The following is a 21,586-nucleotide window of genomic DNA, read 5'->3' as shown; positions in this document are numbered from 1 at the left end:
TGATTTCAACAGAGGCTGGCTTCAGTCCTTCACAGTACTGTTTGGCAGCAATATCACGAGTGATCTCTTGATCATGTACATGATCAAGAGATCATAAGGATGATTATTGATATAATGAATTTATTCAAAAAGGCCAAAACAGATCTAAGTAGTGAGATTTTACCCATAATACATGGTAATGTGTTGAAAGGAAAGTGTGCCACACATGATCAGATAAGGATCAATAATATTGATATGTCTACTACATGTTGAAAATTTATTTAAACAAAAAAAAAAAAAAAAAAAAAAAGGTGATAAACCTTTTGGCAACTCCCATAGGCACAGATGACTTGCTACTGCTTCTGCCTGGTATCTCCAGCTCTGGGCCTGGCTCCCACTGAAGAGACCTCAATAAAGGTCGAAACTAGTCTGGGTAGATGGCCAATCCCTTTAATGCATAACAGTATACATATCCACATAGGAAATGTGTTTTGCATTATGGGAGATACTGGGTTAGAAGTGCCTGGTAGCTTGCTCCACCTTTGCCACGAGTTGCCTTGGTGTTGCACTACTTACTGGATAAGATAGTACAACACTATATTTAGTCCTGAAGATATTTTCAGGCGCAAACTTTGTTTGCTCTCACTGGGATAAAGGATTAAACTAAATCTATTATTATTATTATGTCTACTACATGTCTATATAAGTATATTAAGTCATGAAGTACCTTGTCAGAAAATTTCGTGCTTGAGTAAAGGATGAAAACAATATATTCTTGTTAAGTATAATACTAATTGTTTCATTACCAAACAGACATTCTTTTTGTAGTGGCAAAACGTTTTTTTTTTTTTTTTTTTTTTTTTTTTGTATATTTCAAAGAAAACACTTCCTTTTAATAGTTTGATGTTTAGTGAAGCTTTTTTTTTTTTAAGCTCATTATAATTTACAAACTAATCATGAGAAATGTATGCAACTTTCAGAACATGAGATTCTGTAGTGTTGAAGGTTTTACAATGTCTACTACAAACCATATGATGCAGAATCAAAATTTAATAAATGTTGATTCAACATCTAATTCTTAATGATATTCTATGAAAATAAAGCCATAATCAAATAAAGAGAAGATTAGCAGATAAAAACCTTTATTCCTAGATCCTGGCTTTTGACATATTAACCTGCTATTCCAGTCAAACATAACTTTATAAAATACATTTGTTAACCTGTATGCATTACATACACACTGATAATGTATTTCAAAATTAAAAATTTGAGACAATAGGTCCCACTGAAAAATATACAACATAATCTGATTATAAAATGCCGACATGCAAGATATACCAGTACTTAAAATATATAAAATAAAAAAAAGGCTATGAAATAGTGATCCATATTGGCACCTAACTAGATTACAGCTCCACATCGTAAGAGTGGCTGGTAATGTATGTACTATAAAATCCATTTACTTTGGTATAGCAGTGGTCCCACTTATTGGAAACAGCTCGCAATCAGGTAGGACAAAGTTTTCCAAAACAACCCTTTCTAGCTTAGCTAACGAATTCTTCTGCTTGACTAGATGTGCTAGTCCAATTACAAATGTCTCTGTAGCTACCAAATCCCAATGTGTCATGGACTGTTGGGCTAGTATTTTATACCAAAAGCCAACTCTAATAATTTTCTCTATAGCACCATTATCAAGAACATTTGTAGATTGCTCAACATGTTCCTTGTTGCATCTGGTTACAACCACTCTTCCTAAACTATAGCCAGTCTTAGTGTCTTTAATCTGGAAAAATTCTCCCTCTTTTATAGCCTCTATTGAAAATCCATACCCATTTGGAAAGCTATCAGACCAAAAATAGTTTTCATTGTTATTCAATTTCTCATTTTCAAAGGTCAGGCGTTTTCCATAGCCCATACCAATCTTCTCAAGATGAAGGGCTTGACCATCAAAACAGTATTTATTGGTGCCATTGAAGCGTATCTTGTACTTAAATCCTGGAATGACTCTCTTGTCAACATATGTACCTGGAATGAACAATAAAAAAAGAGAAAATTAGAACAGGAATGAAAATATACAAATATATATAACCAGATAAAATTTAAATGAGGTGGAGCAACATTGCAAACATACTGAATCACTCATGAATGAACAGATGGAAGGGTAACATAAGGGAAGCAGGCAAGGAGACTGTGGAGAGTGGATGCCTAAAACAGTAATGAATGTTTGAGAACGGTCAATATCAGAATAGAATGTAAGGAAAATAGGTCTGGGGAAAAATACATGGGGGAGAGCAAGGTCAAGTGGAGAAGGAAGTCAGAGCTAAGAAGTTACCAGATAGGATGTAAGACCCAAAAATGGTCTGTCATTGCCATGTTTGGGTATGAATGTCTGGAGTATTAGAAACAAGAGAACATTTTTGCATTATGTGACAGCCACTGATATAAGTCAAACATGGTTGAAGAGAATACTCAAATAGTATTTTTTTTTTTTTTGTAATAAAAAAAAAAAAAGTTATTGATACAGAAATTTGTGTCAACAAAATGTAGAAGATATCCAGAAAGGAAATAATGGCAATGGCTTTGAGGCAATACAGTGCAAGATATTTTGGAAGACTTTGCCTGGTAATAGAGGGTATGATACTTAAAATGTAAAAGATGATATACAGGAACAAGAAAAATAAACTAAAGGGCAACTAACTTAGGAGAGTGCACAAGGCTCAGGAATCTGTTCATTTCAGAGGTTGAGATTAAGTATGTATTTGAAAGAAAGCATTATAGAAGCAGTATTAAAAAAAAAAAAAAAAAAAGTAAAAGGTAATCAGTTACATGACAAACAGAAAGAGCAAAATAAGTAATGGTACAGTAAGTGTATCAATTAACCAAAGCAAAATTCCTAGCATTCTTTTAACATGTGCCATGTTATGCAAAGGTGGGATAACCAAGAACCACAGCAAATGTGAGTTTACAAGATTTGAATAGACTGAATGGAGAAAGGAATGGACCAGCAATTCAGTATTGTAAAGTTAAGTTTTTGAAAATTGGAAGGCATGATTAGGTTATATACCATGCATTCTGGTAGGGAAATGCCCATATTTAAATGTAAAATTTAGAGAGTGCACTATTAGAACTATAAAGGCAATCACAAGAGGTTATTGATAATGATGAGGTCATTAACATCTTAAAGTCAGTATGATTATGGAGCAGTATGGAACGAAGTTATGATTCTATTGTATAAAGCCACAAATGGATTGTGCACAGATCCGCTCCCTTATTCTCAAGGATGAGAATATATTGAATAAGGGTCTAGAGACAATTGACTATGGTGGTTTCTAATCTCTACAATGCTAGTTTGAAAAAAAATTGCATTTTCTCATTTTGCAGAGCCTCATGGATAGAAAGGAGATATATGATTGAGATATAAATTAGTAAGAAATAGTTACCAGATTAATATTAAAGATATTTTATATAATGAGTGGAGATAAGGGAAGAATAAAGATCACCTATGGAAGTAATACAAGGAAAGTGTGAGCAGGATTTTCTTCCATGAAGAATATAGGAGTGAAAAAAATAAACAAGTCTAGTAGAGGTTAATGGGCTTCACAACAGTAAGGACCTCTAAATTCAAATTTTAGAGGAAGTGAATGGAGAGCATGCATACAATCAAAAAATTATACAAATAAATAAAATAGCACATTGAAAATTCAATAAAAAAAATTCTATATGGCAAGTAATTTTAGAATATGAGCATGTTAATTCTAATTTTTCTAAGCAGAATATCAAAACTACACTGAAAAAACTAAAGTGACAAATCAATGATTAAGATTCACTAATGAAAAGAAATCCCTTCATTGGTGAATATTTGTAAAGCTGTACAGAAATTTTATGCAAAAAAGGAATTATTTTTGTTTTATCAACAGATGAAATGAAGAAAAGCATATTCAGAAGGTTTCCAGTCAGACCGTATACAGAATATTAGATAGGTGGTGCTTGCATTTTAGTAGGATTAGTGAAAGTCAGACAAAGAAAGATAATTGATCAGCTGAAATGTTCTCTGAAGATGATCAAGGAATTTTAGGTGGTGTTATTTTTTTTATTTTTTGTTGGATATTGAGAGAGAGCTATGGGAGTGCAAGAAGAGGAGAGAATGGAAACAGTAGGAGAGAAGGAATGGTAAGAGGTATAATGTATGGGGACTCAATGATCTGTGGTGTTCAAGATAGGATGCGTGAGGAGTGTTTGCCAGGAGGAACGATAGAAAGTGTGGCTTTGGCAGTTAAGAGAGGTGAAAAGGTGGATGAGATGATTGTGATGGTGGGAACAAATGGCTTGAGTGGTGGTGTAAATAGGGCAGTGAGAGATATGAGATTCTTGCTTGAGGTGGTATGAAAGAAGACACAGAGGAAAGATAGTGTGTGTGTGTGTTGCCTAGGTATGATAATGACAAGCTGAGCAGAAGAGCAGTAATATCGAATGACATAATAGCTAGAATGTGTGGATGCTTGGAGTGCGTTTGAGGACAGAGGAATTGTATGCGAGAGACCGCTTACATTTGAATGAGGAAGGACGTAGGCATCTGGAGAGATTGCTGTTCTGAACAAGTCAGTGTGTCCCAGGGAGGATGGTAACAGAGCGGAAAGATAGTGTGTGTGTGTGTGTGTGTGTGTTGCCTAGGTATGATAATGATGAGCTGAGCAGAAGAGCAGTAATATTGAATGACATAACAGCTAGAATGTGTGACAAGAGAGGACTGGAATATGTGAATGCTTGGAGTGCGTTTGAGGACAGAGAGGAATTGTATGCGAGAGACCGCTTACATCTGAATGAGGAAGGACATAGGCATCTGGAGAGATTGCTGTTCTGAACAAGTCAGTGTGTCCCAGGGAGGATGGTAGCAGGGAGTGGCCTCTTGTGGGAATGGGTACTTGGGAGAAGGGGGACGACATCAGCCAACACTGAGCCCAGTGGAGTCTAGAGGGGATAATGCTGGGTATAGAAACAATGGCATTTATATGCTTTATACTAATGCCAGCAGTATCCGGAATAAGGTAGAGGAATTGGTGGTGCCGATAGCATCAGCCTGGCCAAAAATTATTGGGATCACCGAGACGTGGTTGACAGAAGAGGATATAATAACAGGAATAGAAGTCACTGGGTACAGCATTTTTCGGCAGGATAGGAAGGGAAAGCATGGTGGTGGAGTACTGCTTATGATAAGTGACGACCTATGTCCTCTAAGAGTGGAGACTTTGGAAGGCAGTGGCACTAATGATTTTGAAAGCATATGGTGTGAGGTAGAGGTGGGCAAGACAGGATATTTAGTGGGGTGTTGCTACAGACCCAGGAGCACAGAGGGTGGGGACCAGGAAATGTTTAGACAGTTGAGTTTGGCAAGTGCAAAAAGAATGATTGTTATGGGAGATTTTAACTACAGTAGTATAAATTCAGGAGAGGAAGATGCATGTAGCAATAAGGGAATGGAATTTCTAGAATTCTTGAGGGACAAATGTCTTAGGCAACATGTAATAGAGGGAACAAGAGGTTCAAGAGTTTTGGATTTGGTTATAGCATCAAAAGAGTTGATAATAACTGAGATGACATCTCTCCCACCAGTTGGAGAGAGTGACCATATGGTTTTGACTTGGAAAATGAATAGACATGCAGGAGTATCAAAGAGACAGGAACGTATGTGGAATTATAAGGCAGGTGATTATAATAGTCATGATTATAAGACGTCAGCTTGGGGAAGTTTCATGGAGGGAGGAATTGGAAGGCCAGGATATCATTTGTGTGTGGGAAATTATGAAAGAATATTTGTTAGCAGCAATGGTAAGTTGTATACCACGAGTAAACAAGAGGACACAATTTGGAGTAAAGTGGATGACAAACAATATTAAACAGGAATTGCATGCGAAAAAGAGGCTATGGAAGAGATATAAGGAGACAAGTGAAAAGAAGATGCATGAAGAGTATAAGACACAAACCAGAAGAGTGACTAGTATGGTAAGGAAGACGAAACTGGAATATGAGAAGAGATTGGCCCTAAGATCCAAAGAAAATCCTAGGGAATTTTTTAGATATGTGGCCAGTAGGAGGAGAAATGACTGTGGAAGAATGATATTGTGGGATAAAAATGGGAATAGAGTGACTGATGCAGAGGACATAGTGGAATTGTTCAATGAACACTTTATTGGAGCATTTCATCCTGGAGGAGTCAGTTTTAATGCTAGAAGAATAGGGCAGGTTTGAGGTTTAGAGATATAGGAGGAGACTGTTTCAAATACTGAGTACTCTGGATGTCAGTAAAGCTGTGGGACTGGATGGTATTTCACCAATAGTTTTGAGATTATGTGCTAGGGAACTGACAGTGCCTTTGACTTTTGACCAGACTTTTCAATGAAAGTCTGGCTGTGGGAAAGGTGCCCATATAATGGAAGTAAGGTAAGATAGTGCCATTGCATAAGGGCAGTAGTAGACTGGAAGTGTCTAATTATAGGCCAGTTTATGTGTCATCAGTAGTTAGTAAGATCTTGGAGAAAGTAGTGAAGGACCGTATACAACATTGGGCAGATGAGGGTAATGTTATCTGTGAGAGTCAACATGGATTTGTGAATGGGGGGGGGGTGCTCTTGTTTTAGCAATATGCTAGCCTTTTATGATAAAGTTACAAGAGCATTAGATGAGGGAAAGGCATATACTGCCATTTTCTTAAGACTTAGCGAAGGCATTTGACAGGGTGCCACATGATAAGCTGATACTTAAGTTGCAGCACATGGGTCTGGATGTCAGATTGGTCAACTGGATTCAGGATTGGCTGTCTGATAGGTATCAGAGAGTTGTGTATGGTGGGGCAGTTTCAAGGAAGCAGAGGGTTACAAGTGGGGTCCCACAGGGCTCAGTACTGGAACCAATATTTTAACCTTTATATCAATGACATTGTCAGTGGATTGCAAGGGGATATTCAGTGGGAAGGATTATTAGTAATAGTGCAGATGCAGCAGCCCTTCAAGAGGATTTGAATAAGCTAGATAGATGGGCAAATGAATGAGGATGTCGGTTCAATGCAGCAAAATGTAAGGTCTTGAGGGTTGGGAAACATCGATGGGACACTGCATACTTTATGGGAGAAGTTATACTGGAGGAAGTAGGGGAGACAAGAGATCTGGGGTTGATGATTGATAGAAACATGAAATTCAAGAGACATATTGCAATGGTGGTGGGGGTAACAAAGGATTGCTGCAATAATGAGAAGGACGCTGACCTGCAGAGATAAGAGTTATCATTCCGTTGTATAACACCCTGATCAGACCACACTTAGACTTTTGTTCTCAGATTTGGTCCCCAGAATTTGAGGGGGAGTGGAAAGGGTACAGAGGCAGATAAAGACAGTTTCATGACTGTACAATGTTAGTTATGAGGTTCGGCTGATGGAATGTGGACTGCAGAGTTTGGTGGATAGAAAAAGGAGAGGTGATATGATTGAGACTTTTAAACTGTTGAGAAGCGTTTACAGGGTTGACACTGCAAAGTTCTTTTGCTTGGTTGAACAGCAGGAAGGAGTGATGACAAGGGGCCATCCCTGGAAGTTAAGAAAGGAAATTGTGAGCAAGAGGGTGAGGAGTGGTTTCTTTGCATCCAGGGTGGTTGAACCATGGAATGCATTGCCTGATGGAGTGGTGAACAGTCAATGAGTTTAAGGAGTGGTATGATAGGCTTTGTTTCTTAGGGGGGGATCTCCCCTTGATGAGTCTTGATAGACTTTTAGGAAGGACCTGCCACGATGAGTCCTTTGACTCCATGGAGGCCTGAATAATAATAATAATAATATGTGGGTAAATGTACCACACACAACACAATAACAGTACTACTTTCTAAGATTGGCAAGATTTTGGATTTGTACCTCCCAGATGAGTCTTTGACTCCATGAGGTCTTGGGGTAATAATAATAATAATCATAATAATATTAATAATAATATAATAATAAAGCATTAGGAGCCTGTGTAGCTCAGTGGATGTGGCGTTTGCCAACCACGGCGCTTGGCCGCACGAAGGAAGACTTGGTTTCGAGTCTAGTCGGCGACTAGAGGAAATTTTTCTAAGCCTTTTTTCGACCAGTTCCCGAGTTAGTCAATCTCTGGCACGGGCAAGCAGGTTTTTCCTCCCGGAAACTCGGGTTTTTCGTCCTGTAAACTCAAGAAAATCGACCGTAGAACCCACATATTTCAGACATTAAATATATTGTGTTAGGGACCACGAGATGGCGGCACATTTGAGCCGTCTCTCTTCACTGAGTACCGCTTAATTAGTGATAGCCTTGGGCCATCTATCTCTGATTGGTACCAGTGGAGATTGAACTGCCCACTCAGTCTCCAAACGTTAGATAGGGCTAAATGGCCTCGCCTACTCCCCGTATACGGGAATAAAAAGGCGTTAGCCGATTTTTTTTTTTTATAAAGCATTAGTCAGATGAATGAAAAATAGTGTTTTGAGCAGGAAGATCACTTTTGATAACACACAATTGCCAATGAAGAGATCTGCTCTTCCATGGCAATCGTGCATTATTAAAAGTAAAAATGACCACACAAATCAGTGCTTTTTTTTTTAGTTTACCAGTCACTAAAAAAAAAGTTGGGAACTTATATAAGTATATTAGTAACATGATGGGCCAAAAGGTTGGCTAAATCAGAAAGAACAAACATGGAACTTTTACAAGATACTTCATGCCTCCAAAGAAGCAAGGGTGTGATCTCACACCAGGCAAGAAAATTCATCTACCACCCAAAGACATTTACATACCATGAGTGTAATTCTAATCCACACTTATTGGTTGGAAAGAGCAGAAGCACTAATACATTCAGGAAACTGAACTGGCAAGATAGAGCTGGATATCTGAACTCTGCTTCCCTCTTTGTAAAATAAATAATACAGAAAAATAATCTGAAGACAAATAACTTGCAATAATATAAATCTACTGACAAAGTGTTTAAAACCATTAAGGGTGGCATTCACATACAATAATCTACCTTGAATTTCATTGATTTAGGAGAGGAAAGTTGACACTGACCTGATCTATTCATATCATAGGTCAAATGGCTTATTAGAGAACTAAACTTTTCCAACAACCAGCTGTTGATTAAAAATCAAAAATAGCTTTATATTTGATTGAAAAATTTGAAAAAACTGGATGGAGAACAGTTCTGCTATAGCTTTAAGATTTAAAAATAGGGCTGTATGGATAAGACATTAATACTTAATGTTTCTATCTTATATTTATACCTTTTAATTTCTGATAAGCAACTGATGAGGCAGATGTGAAAATAAAAGAAAGGGGAGTTTCCAAAGTCCAATAAAAAGTGACATTTAAAGTTGAATGGAGGAGGGAAAGATATTTTGAAAATTATCTGTTTTGCTAAACTATTAAATTCACTGATAAATGACTAAATTTAAATAATCAACAACTGTCCCTTAATAACATTCTGTTCAAGGAGAGTTTTAAATACACCACAAGAACTCTTTTGCAATAATTGATCTTGTATACATGCATGAATACACAACAGGATGAGTTATAAAAAGCAGAAACTGAATTGCCGAAGTTATGGTATTTATCGAATACCACATTGGTTATAATATTGTATATGATTAAAATGTAATAATCAAATTCCTGTATTACAACTGTCCCATATTTTAGTGTGTATGGAGAGGTAATGTAAATCTATACTATAGATTTACATTACCTTCTCCTTAAGGTAATGTAAATCTATAGTATAGTTTTGCCTGTTAGTTTTGTAAATAATTGAAATCTGTATAAATTTAAAATTATTGTACTATAATTTGCCAGGAAAATTAAACATTGTAAGATTCATTAAACATTTACCAATCACTGGAAATTCATGATCTTTAAGTCCACGGATAAGATATGAAGTTGGGATATCATTAATATCTTCTCCTCTGATTATACAGCCAGATTTAGTAAAAGCAGTTGTGCCCTAGAGAAAGAAAAATATTACTTTCCAATATTTGTTATATTCATGATTTATGAATATAATTTGAAATGCAAAGATTTAAAACTTAAAGAATTCAAAATTCACTAAAAAAGTACTCATCTTCACTAATGCATTCATGTATATAATTAGAACAAAATTAGAGTACATAATCATATATAACTTCAATCAGAAATAAACCTGAAAGCTGCATAAGCATATTGTGAATAAAGAATGAGTATTTTCACACTGCACTAAAAGCATATGAGCATACCAACAGTGAATGAGTTCAAAGTGAGGCATGATAGGTATTAAACAGAGTGGAATTACCCACAGCCAAGTACTGACTCCATTAAGGCATATTCTGATTTTGTGTCACGTCATACATACTGCATAACAATCAGCTATTTGCTGAAAGCTCTGAACACTTGCTCCTGATGGTGAACTGGTATGAGTGCTACAATCCTGAGTATAAGTTATCCAGTTATTCTTACTTAATAGGCATCATTTAATTATAAAATCAAGAATATGAATGATGTAAATACTAGAGTTAAAGTATTAACTGTAGTATTCAAAACTTGATCTCCCATGACACACACACAATATATCTCAGTTGCCATCACTCCTGTTAATGGGATGGTTTTGTATTTAGCAAAGGGAAAGTTATGCATTTACATTACTGTTTATTTTCTGGCTGGTAAAAAAAAAAAGTAAATAATGGCAGAAGAGCTAGAAATCTTGCTAAAGATTATAATGTTCCTCTCAAAATGAACCAGACTGTCAATGTCATAAATTTTAGCTTAATCGATAATCTTAGCTTAATTTTTAGTTTTATATTTTAGCTTAATTTTAAGCAATAATTTTAGCTTAATCGATAACCACCTGTCTGTCTTCCCCCCCCCCAATTAATTATTGTACATACTTAAATCTGATTCTTTATTTCAAAGAGGAAAAGGAATCCAAGATAAATCACTTCCAATGATTGTTTATCCCTCTAATTTTTACCTGTCTGCCTAAACAACTGTACCTTTTCTCTACAGGATAATGCCTCTAGATTCCTTGTAACCATGAAGATAACCACTATGAAAATCATCCATCATCTGAAGACATTCACAAACGTCCATGCCACTGAAGAATAAATTTACCGCCTCATCTAATGAAAATCTTCAGATAAAAGATGTGATGGATGTTTAAAGCTTTGTCCATTCCTGCAATTCAGAGCAATGAGGCAGTCTACTGAAGTCAACCAGGCTAGCACAGCTATAGACAATTTGACATAAGTAAAAAAAACTGATGAACAATAAAAAAGGTAAAAGAGGAGCATGTGATAGAATTAAGAGATGTTTCCAAACTGCAAAAAAAAGATACAACTATGAAGGAAATATTACACAGATGAACATTGAAATGCATAATGATTATCTGCAATATAACCAGTTATATCCAAGCCAACAGTATTTTTAACTCAAAAAATAATACTGAGTATCAGAAATTTTTGCTTTGCTAGTTCTTCAGGAGATTCCTACATAGACAAATATCGTCTTGAATTATGCTACAACAACATACATGAATAAAACAATTACTAGTATAAGAAATCAACCTGGGTTATTGATCCCTTCCACAGGACCTCCATGGAGTTGTAAACTCAGTCCAAGAGCATGTCACTCAAACTCATTCACCATCTATACATATCCCCTCTTGGGTAAAACATCCCATGCAAAAGCCCTAGTTCTCGGTTATTACACATCCAAATGCAACTAACGAGGATGTTCCTCGTCTGCTTTGAAAAATCTCCCATATCCATCTCTTTAGATGTCTCAATCATATCATCATTTCAACTTCAATCTGCCTCGCTTTGCAGCTATATATCCTCAATCTATCCTCATTTTTGTTTCCTCTCTAAACCTTCAAATTCTGTACGACAAGATGCTTTTACAAAAAAGAAACTATTATCTCTGTTACTCTATTTCTTCATGTTGCACCAGTCTCCTTTGAGTTATCTTTACACATACACTGACCACTGTTTCTTAAAGGTTACTTACCTTATCCCCCCCCCCCTCCCCAGGAGTAGGTTTCACTAACAGGATGCTTTTAGATTTTTTAAATTCAAAACCTTTTCACTTAGCTACATTAAAGTGACACCCCCCCCCATTCAAATCCCCCCCCTGTATATTTGTATCATTACTGATAATTATTGCTAGCTTCACAGTATCTGTAAATAAATTTCTCATTGCAGGTCAATGACAATATTGCCATAAAAGTTCATTAGTAATGTCCCAGTATTTTTGCCAGAAGATGTTCTTTATAGCATATTTTTCAGATTATTCCACATACCAAGTATCAGCATATAAAATGAAATAAAAACCGATTCCTCACATAAAATTCCAATAACAATCACTATGGCTCACTACATAACATAACAAGAAAGTATTTCAAATTGTCAGCATTTCCATGACCTGATTTGCAAATGTTTGAATGCATTCAGCTTTAAAAACATTCAAATCTTCCTTTCTGTGATGGAAAAACAATTTTCTGATATTTCTCAAGTTCATTTAGATATCAATAAACATGAAATGTTTTGTGTGGCAGTACTTAAATAACGAAAGTGATATGTACGCTAGGTTCCTGGTGGTGTCTAAAAGATAAATGTCATGTGTATGGCAACTTTCACACAATTCAGATATAGAACAAGGATGCTTCTAGTTTCTGCATTTTATGTAGCCTCGGATATTTTATTTACCACTCATTAACCTACTGAAAGGAGGTCCTATAAAACATGTAGAATTAATACTAAAAAAAAAAAAAAAAAAAAAGCATTTTTTAAACTAAATTTCCTCCAAATAACTATATATATCGCCTTGTAAAAAATACATGGAGTCATTCATGATTTCTAACAGTTTTTTTTTTTTTTCTACTAATTCTGCATGTTTTGTGGAAGTTTCTTTTCTCGGGTGTAATGCATGTCCATTGTCTGTGCTTATCTTTTTATATATATATATATATATATATAAAAAATGTAACTTCTATTCAGCACTATTTAAAGTGAATATCCAACCACTTCTACAGTTGGTGGTTCAGTAATGGCAAGGTGAGTCAGACAGTATGAGAAATGGATTATTTGGTATTCGTCAACTGGGAGGGTGTTCTCATTCTTGTCTGACAACAAGATAATTAAACTAACAGCAAAAATGGATGACGTTATATAAAAAGACCGCTTTAATTCTCTACGTTTAATCGATTAACTTCAATAAATACTATTGATAATAAATATTTGACAAAGTAAAACTCTAGGTAGTGCCACGACTATGCATGATATGTACAAATTAATACACAAACTGCAAGTCAGTTGGCGCCTCCGCGAAGACTCACCGATTCATCGCAGGATGCCACTCCAACGACCGATTTGATTATGGATCTATGACTTGCATGTGTGTTCTGTGGCTAGTTTGCAAGAAGAAAATCGTATTGTTTTCGTATGAGATCTAGCTAATATTCACCTTTAGTTGAAAATATTAAGTTGCTACTAATAAATTAGCAATTACATCACACTTTTGAGAATTTTAATACAAAATGGCAATAATCGACTATGAAACTGATATCCTATTTGCAAGCTATTTTATTTGTTATTATGTACCACCTCCAAGGACTCATCGAAGGGAGCGCGTTCTACTCTACTATGCACGGCTCACCATCACATCCACCAACTATACATTTAAATTTACAAATTCTAATAGTAATACATTTTTCCTGACTTACCTTAACTTTAGTTGCGGATTCAAATGTCTCAGCAGGTTTCTTCAGACAATCATCAAATAGCAAATGTTTCTCGAGACTGCTGGCAAGTGTTTGAAGTTGTTCCTCGTGCTGAACACGGTGTTTTTCGGCGCCCCAAAACTCCTCTAACTCAAGCCAGCTGCCATCGCCAATAGACCTACAAAGGCCACCACAGTCCTGATATGTTATAATATGTTTATCTCCATTGTAAATTGGAATGGTGATAGGTTCAGTAGAGCCGGGATCCATGCAATGCTTTCGTCTTCCTATATTAGTGATTGGGCGTCCTCTTGCGTTCGTCGATCTGGATCGTTTGTTCGAGAATCAGCTGCAATAGATTTAAACACTGGGTATTAATCGGACCGTTTTACTATGCGGTGCGTGGAGCGCTGAGCCGGTTATTTAAATATATAGGGGTCAGTAGCAGCGAATACAAGAACCAACGCAAGTTGGACGCCAAGTCTATTATCAGGTTAACTAGTGGCGAAGGAATGGATTACGTGGCTTGTCATTCTCTTCTTTATAGGTTTGTGAATAAATACACTCGGTCATTCTGATTGGTTGCTTGCGAAAATTTCACGTGTTCATCTCGTGAACACCATACGCTGTCATGTCCCTGACTGCACGTGATAGCATTACTTACGGGTTAGTGTTACAGTATTGAGCGAATTATTTTAGTGACACTTGCTCCATTCCGGAATATATAAATAATGTGCCAGTACACTATATAGAAACAATAATAATCGCAAGATTTCGTTATGAAGATGTATACATCATTACTCTTCTTTTACTTTCAAATAATAACCGCTGCTTTAGACCAGTGGCAAGTAGCCGGTTTTCCCAAACATATCATTACACGGCCTGTTCATTACTAAAAGCCTAGCAAGTTTTCATCTTTCATCAGTTTTTGTCATCCTGATGCACATGGACAAAAACGTCCTTTATTATTCATGTGTAGTCTCTAATCAGATTTTTCTAACATGTCCAGTCCTGATACAACATGAATCCACTGCTGCATGAATGAAGAATGTCTATTAATATTGTAATCAACGATGCAGACAGTCTTCCAGACGTCCTAAATAAATAAATCCCAATGAAATATGACTCTTACTGAATTCGATGCCTGCAACTGTACGTCTAACGACGACCTCAATATTACTATCACATCCACCGGCCTACTGTAGTTTACTAAATAATAAACTCGATGAAAGGCTTATGGCAAATGTATTTTTAGTTTTCTCCTATATAGCAACTGAACGGAGTTACTACGTTAAGGTTCTATATATTATCGCACTTGATGTAAAAATCATTAGGTTTTTATTATACTTTCTCGGGTTCTAGTCAGTTAAATTTATTTTTATAAATATATATATATATATATATATATATATATATATATTTATGTATGTATGTATGTGTGTGTGTCTGATTCTATGATTCAGTTTTGCCATCTTATGGTCATTAATTCTAACACTATGTTTACTGTCTGAAAATAATGTGGAGTCTACGGTCGATTTTCTTGAGTTTAGGATAAGAAAAACCTGGATTTATGAGAGAAAAAAACCGCTTGCTCGTACGAAAAATCGACTAACTCGGAAACTGCCAGAAAAATATTTATTAAAAGTACATCTAGTCGCCGACTAGAATTGAACTTATGACGCTCTTTCTTTGGGCGGTCTAGCGTCGAGGATGGCACACACCACTTCCACTGAGCTATACAAGCCGTTACCCAGAAATTCACTACTCAAATTATATTCAATCCATTAAGTTTTATTTACAGAGTATTTCTGACTATTTTTATATATATATATAATAAACAGCAATGAGAAATGCAGTGTAACTTCACACTGCACTTCTCTTAACGCATCCATCAAGCTGACTGCTCCAGTGGCAACAAATCTCAGGAGGTAACTTTATCTAACTTCGAAATTCAACTCAACTTGATGATCATTCAGTTGAATTTCGAAGTTAGAATTAGCGCCACTGGAGCCATTGATTTTTTACACAGCTCTTGAAACTCACTTTCAGTAAATTTTTTTGCAGATAGTAAAATTCTTTTGGCCCAATAAGTCTTTGTTCTGTTATTGTAGACAATGGAAATTTAAAAATAGAAATCCGCTAAGGCGTTTATTCTCTATATGGAGTAGGCAAAAAGTCCGTTTTAGCTCTATCTAACTTTTGAAGACTGAAGGAGCAGTTCATTCTCTACCAGTAGACAATGAGTGACACCGTGGTCACTGGTGGACCAAGACAATCAGTGATAGTCTTGGTCCACCAGTAACCAATACTATCACTGATTATAAATGCATCCTATGAAGAGAGGCAGACTCGAGATTTTCGTCCAGTAAACTCAAGAAAATCGAACGTAGAACCAACACTTTTTCAAACAAATAATATACTGTTAGGGTTAGAGACTGCAATAGTATGGCTCTGGAAATTTTTCTTTCCAAATCATGTGCATGTGCTTTCTAAAACCTTGTTTTTCTGAAGTTCATTTGTAAAACCATTTCATAACTTCCTTGTTTTCTTCAATATTATTTTTCTATTTTATTTCTTTCAGCGAATTTTCAACCATCCTGCTGTAGTTCTCCAACAAGAAGAGCTGAGTTCTGTAGCCCGCTTGTCACTTGATGCTCAGGCATCCCAGCATCAAATGTGTTCCTTAATAAGCAGGGTGCCAAGTGATCTTTACCACACAGGTCTTGTCATGGTAAAAGCCATGACAAAACCTGTATAGCCTGAAAAAAGTGGCATATATACAACTATAGCGTTTGGCCACCCGAAAAAAATCATTATAAGTTCACTTCTGGGTGCTAACTACAGGAACTTTTTCTTAGATTTTCTTCGACCAGATCTACAGGGAGTCCCTGAATTCATGGTCCAAACGTAAGGGGATGGTAGTACTCACCGAAACCAGCAATATTCGTCATAGAATATGCGGCCGCAAACGCAGTGAGGAGTCGGAAATGAAGGACAGACAACATAGGTTTCCAGAGTCACATTCATTGGAGATCATTACAACAAATGCTCAAAGTCCACCCACCAACGTTGATACACACGGCACAGCGGTGGAGTAGTGATTGGCGTACCTGCTCGTAAACACCGGGCTTGTCGCGCACATCGCCAACTGCGACGGACAGTCGGGCGTCTGCGCCCCTACCGGCACCGGGCTGCGTTTGCGGCCGCATATTCTATGACGATTGTTGGTGGTTTCGGTGTGTACTAGCATCACCTCACGTTTGGGCCATGAATTCAGGGACACCCTGTAGAATTAGTCGATCTCTGGCATGGGCAAGTACAGTTTTTCATGCCTGAAACTCTGGTTTTTAATGCCGCAGTTGAAGAAAAACGATCGTAGAGCTCACACTGTAATTGTTATTGTAACACAGTGTTATTGTAACTCAGACAATAACATTCCAGTATGTCTGACCAAGAGACGGAAATAGTTTTCTACTGCGCTTCTCCTCGGATCCCTATTAAAATTAATGATAGCTTTGAAACAGTTATTTTTGATTGGCTAAAGGTGTAGAGTGGCTGCCCACCAGTTTACAAAAGCTAAGTGCTAAACGATCTCACCTCTTCTCTTTCGGGAATAAAAAGTGGTAGGAGATATGAAAAAGGAGGATGAGAAGTTGGAATCAGCCAATTCAGTGGAACAATGCCCATGGAAATATCTAAAAGGAGAATAAAAGTCAGTCATTCAATTCAATTGCTGGCTTTTATTTTCCTTTCTTTGGAATTGGTCGGATATCAGCTAGTTTGGAAGATGAAGAATCTATTAGTATAGGAGATTGTAAAGGAGATACAGCAAGGATATTAATTAAAAAGACCTAGTTTTAGCCTCAACTGGGGAGAACATATTTACAAAAAAATGTTGATATCCAAGTTGTTCAGGATTCTTCTAATGTCGTTGTCATATAAGACAGAGAATGCATGCTATGCGTACTTCGTGGTAATGCTGGCATTCTTTGCCTTGATCATTAGTGTAGGAGTTGAAGAAGGTCAGAAGAAGACAAAGGCCTTGCCTTTGTCAATGGTACATGTAGATGTGTGAGCATATATGTGTGTGTGTGAGAGAGAGAGAGAGAGAGCTGAAAACATGAATGGGCAGAAGTTGTACCCAGTGGCATTTGTGAGATACCAGAAGATTCGACTTCTATTAGAACAGGAGGCATATTTGTTGCAATTAGTTCTTTCAAATTTATATTTGAATTGGCTGATAGTCTTTTTTGCCGATGCTGCGTTTACCTTGTAGGCTGGGTGAGATGCTGGAATTTTGGTTTCGACCTAATTGCGATATGCTGATTATTTTCTTGAACTGCTTTGTTGGAAAATCAAGGTCTGGACTTTTTGAAGTAAGGGAGATGAAGGCCACTATTCCAGTAAGAATTATTCTAGCCATTTCGGTGGAGCAAGTACCTGCATCCAAAGAACAGAAACTACTTTGTCCAAAGAAAGGAGTAAAAATCATATAGGCCGTCCAATCTGGCAGTATTATTATGCCAAATGACATCTCACGGAGAGTTGCTGGATGAAGGACGTTCTGCTGAAAGCAGATTTGGATAAGGTTCTGAATTAGTAAGAAGAGAGCTGGATCTAGAGTGCAGTTATCAGGAGAACTGGATGAGAAGATATTAATATTTTGGCCGAGTGAAGAAGATTTATGAGGTATTCCAATGGGCGTGTGCGAAAGATTGTTACTGTCGAAAATCTCATCACCTCTGTCTGCTAAGGTGAAATTGGTGAACAGACGCCATTCTGAGTTATGAATGTTGAAATTCCTAAGAAAGCGAATCTGTTTGAATATTTGAACTGTATGTTACGAAATTAATTCGAATACAAGCGTTTGTAGTTGTGGATATAGTGAGTGAGTGCAGTTCCGGTTGTTCACACAACAAAGAGGCAAATTGGCCAAAGAACACACACATACACACATATACGTAATGAACAGTCATAACACGCTAGTTTTAATTGCTTCAGCAATAATCTCAACCAACAACTTGATTAAAAGAATCTGATAAGTATGATGAGAGGAATGCACACTTATTTCAGCGCTCCCGTCCATTAGTTGGTGTAGTCTGTGCCTGTTTTATTTCACTGTCACGTTTCCATCTTGTGCTGCAATTGCACAAACTAATATGCACAAGTCATATTAGATGACTGATGGTTAATGTGGCAATGTATGATGGCTCATCGCTGTTATATATTGTCATTTACTTTCTATCCGCACCTCATTTCTAGCACTGAACACTTCAAATATTCGGTATTCTCAATAGGTAGAAACAAAATCAAGAAATAACAACCATATACATTTCTCTTGTCCCCAAACAGCTAGCATTTTAACAAATTCACGTTCCCTTATCAACGAATTCATATTGCCATCATCTAATCTCGAATTCTAGTCCTAACTATTCCAGACCACCATTCCAGAAATTCAAGCTTGGGTAATTTCATGTCTTAAGGTTCAACCTTAAGACATGAAATTAAGCAAAGGGTTTATCTTCTTTATATTTTTATAAAGAAGATAAATCTCTAAATCCTAAATACTCTACCAACGCTAAAACATCTTAATAAATTTGATAAAAGTGCTATCAAACTTCTTAATCATTTAAAACAAACATTGAAAGATCATACAATTCCATTACCCTGATAACAACCACACATAATTTCTATAATTTAATACTGTATTTGGCTATCCACTTCTAATTACGAATTACGATTTCCTTCGCCGAAAATCTCATAATCTCTGCCTGCTTGTTATGTAAAACTGTGAATAGAAACCATTCTGAGTTGTAAAGATTGACGTTCCTAAGAAAGCCAATCTGTTTGAATATTTGAAATGTATGCTTCGAAGTTAATTCGAACACAAACGTCTGTAGTGGTTTTGGACATATCCTGAGTGAGAGCAGTTAGGGTTGTTCACCAAGCAAAGAGACAAATTAGCCAAAGAACACAAGTAATAGATGTTTCATCATTTTATTCCACATGCTATATTTCGGCGGAAAGGCAGTCTTTTAATTTTTCAATCGCTGCTAGTCACAAATTCGTCTTTCTCTGCCCCCCCCCCCCCGCTCCTTTACCCTGTTTGTTAAAACTGCCCCTGTATTCTGCTTTCATATCAGACTGCCATTTCTGCTCATCCTTATATTTTTTCCATAATGTGATTTTTTTAATGTCATACTTGTTACTAATGTTCCTTTGCTTGATATCTTGTTTGCACTTCTGACGTTGGGAATGCAATATAACATTGCCATTTTCAAATGTTCTTTTACTCAATTTCGTGCGCTAGTTAATCACTTTTATTCTTTTTCATATTCCAGGGAACCCTTCTTTTACTCTCCGCTTTCGAGTTTTCTATAATTACTTGTGCCAATTCTTCATATATCTTGTTCTCTCCTTAACAATATTTTTCTGACATACTGTGTCGAAAAGCTTTTGATTCAGTCGCACTAAGTCTTACTAAGGAAACCAAAAGAAAAACCAAGTACTACACTTAATTTTCGAAAATTTATATGCTGTAGTAACTGTAAAAATTTAAAAAAAAATTGCCATAGCAGACCTTAAATTATGGCTTTCCACAGAGCTTGTTCTGAGGTCAGTGTTATGTTATATATAATCTGAGTTAGTTAGTTACAGAAAATATATATTACTTCAGGAGTTCGCTTACTTGTTTCTATTCACTCCATTGGGAGCATGAGATCTCATCTTTTAGAACTAATAGTAAAAAACCTTTTTGAGGAAAAATTCATATTTCTGATCCAGCAGAACAGCCATGACGAAGTAGCAATGGGAGTTTTTAAAACGTGGTTATGCAGTTTTCTGTAAAAATAAACAAGCATGTACCATGTAAAATGTTTACTCAACAATTTGCAATTCATATTTACAGACGATTCCCATATTTATCATACGTCTCTGTATTTGTGAGTGTAGCTCAACCTTGAAACAAAAGAAAAGTTGCTTATCACTGTAACCAACCATTGCAGTCTATTGTCTTGTTTCATGATATGCCATTTTGTATGCTGCATCCAATACACCTTCCTTATTTTCTAAAATCGTGTGTGTGTGTGTGTGTGTGTGTGTGTGTGTGTGTGTGTGTGTGTGTGTGTGTGTGTGTGTGTGTGTGTGTGTGTGTGCGTGCGTGCGTGCGTGTGCGTGTTCGCGCGTGCGTTCGTCTGCATGTGTGCGTTTGCGTGCGTGCGCACACGCGCTAATAAAAATAACTAACACTGGGTCTATTGGTCGTAAAGATTTCATACCAATAGTAACCTACTAGTTTCGCTACGTAAACTAGTGGGTTTGGATGAACATACAAATATAAATAAACAACACGCTTTGATATTATGAATCAATGCATTACTAAAAAAATGCTTAATGCGTAGGAACTGTTACACAATTACAATAGAAACACGTGGAGCGTGGATGCTGGCACAAGGTCAGTCATTGTTTATTTATATTTGTATGTTCATCCAAACCCAGATGAAGCCACTGGTTTACGTAGCGAAACTAGTAGGTGACTAGTAGTATCAGATCTTTACGACCAATAAACCCAGTGTTAGTTATATTTATTACACCAGTTTTGTGGTCGAAAATAACATACTTATATATAAAAATGCTTTTTTCCAGTTAACATGTAGAGCCGAGTACATGAACTACCATGAGCACGGTAGTAGTACATGAACTAACATTATTATACCACCCGCCCCCTTTTTGAATGGGGCGGGTGGTATAATAATGTTAGATAATCGAAGAAAAAACATATTGTTGAAAATTCGTTGCAACAACGTTCAAAAAAAGTTGCAGATTGTTGAAAAAAAATTAAAAAAACTTAAGGTTTTAGAATAATCACTATGATTAAAAAC

The 21,586-nt window shown here is 36.5% G+C and overlaps 1 protein-coding gene across 1 annotated transcript; it reads right to left on the bottom strand.

Annotated features, from left to right (window-relative positions):
- Nucleotides 1-1,104: 1,104 nt before the first annotated feature.
- Nucleotides 1,105-14,218, bottom strand: LOC150105375 (uncharacterized). The gene is made up of 3 exons (XM_090394115.1): nucleotides 13,710-14,218; nucleotides 9,851-9,962; nucleotides 1,105-2,004 (listed from the first exon to the last, which is right to left on the bottom strand). Exons 1-3 carry the CDS (start codon nucleotides 13,974-13,976, stop codon nucleotides 1,439-1,441), a joined length of 945 nt encoding a protein of 314 aa, XP_090250241.1. The 5' UTR covers nucleotides 13,977-14,218; the 3' UTR covers nucleotides 1,105-1,438.
- Nucleotides 14,219-21,586: the final 7,368 nt, after the last annotated feature.

This window comes from Typopeltis vanoorti, chromosome 6 (assembly GCF_054136105.1).
Source record: "Typopeltis vanoorti isolate ZY-2024b chromosome 6, IOZ_Tvanoo_1.0, whole genome shotgun sequence".
Taxonomy (NCBI): Eukaryota; Metazoa; Arthropoda; class Arachnida; order Uropygi; family Thelyphonidae; genus Typopeltis; species Typopeltis vanoorti.
This window is presented reverse-complemented; position numbering and strand designations above follow the sequence as displayed.

Excerpts from the sequence above, each read along its gene's own strand:
- LOC150105375 (XM_090394115.1), bottom strand. The coding sequence starts at position 13,976 with ATGGATCCCGGCTCTACTGAACCTATCACCATTCCAATTTACAATGGA. Across the intron at positions 9,963-13,709 it reads AATCCGCAACTAAAGTTAAG|GGCACAACTGCTTTTACTAA; the intron begins GTAAGTCAGGAA and ends TTCTTTCTCTAG. Across the intron at positions 2,005-9,850 it reads TCATGAATTTCCAGTGATTG|GTACATATGTTGACAAGAGA; the intron begins GTAAATGTTTAA and ends TGTTCATTCCAG.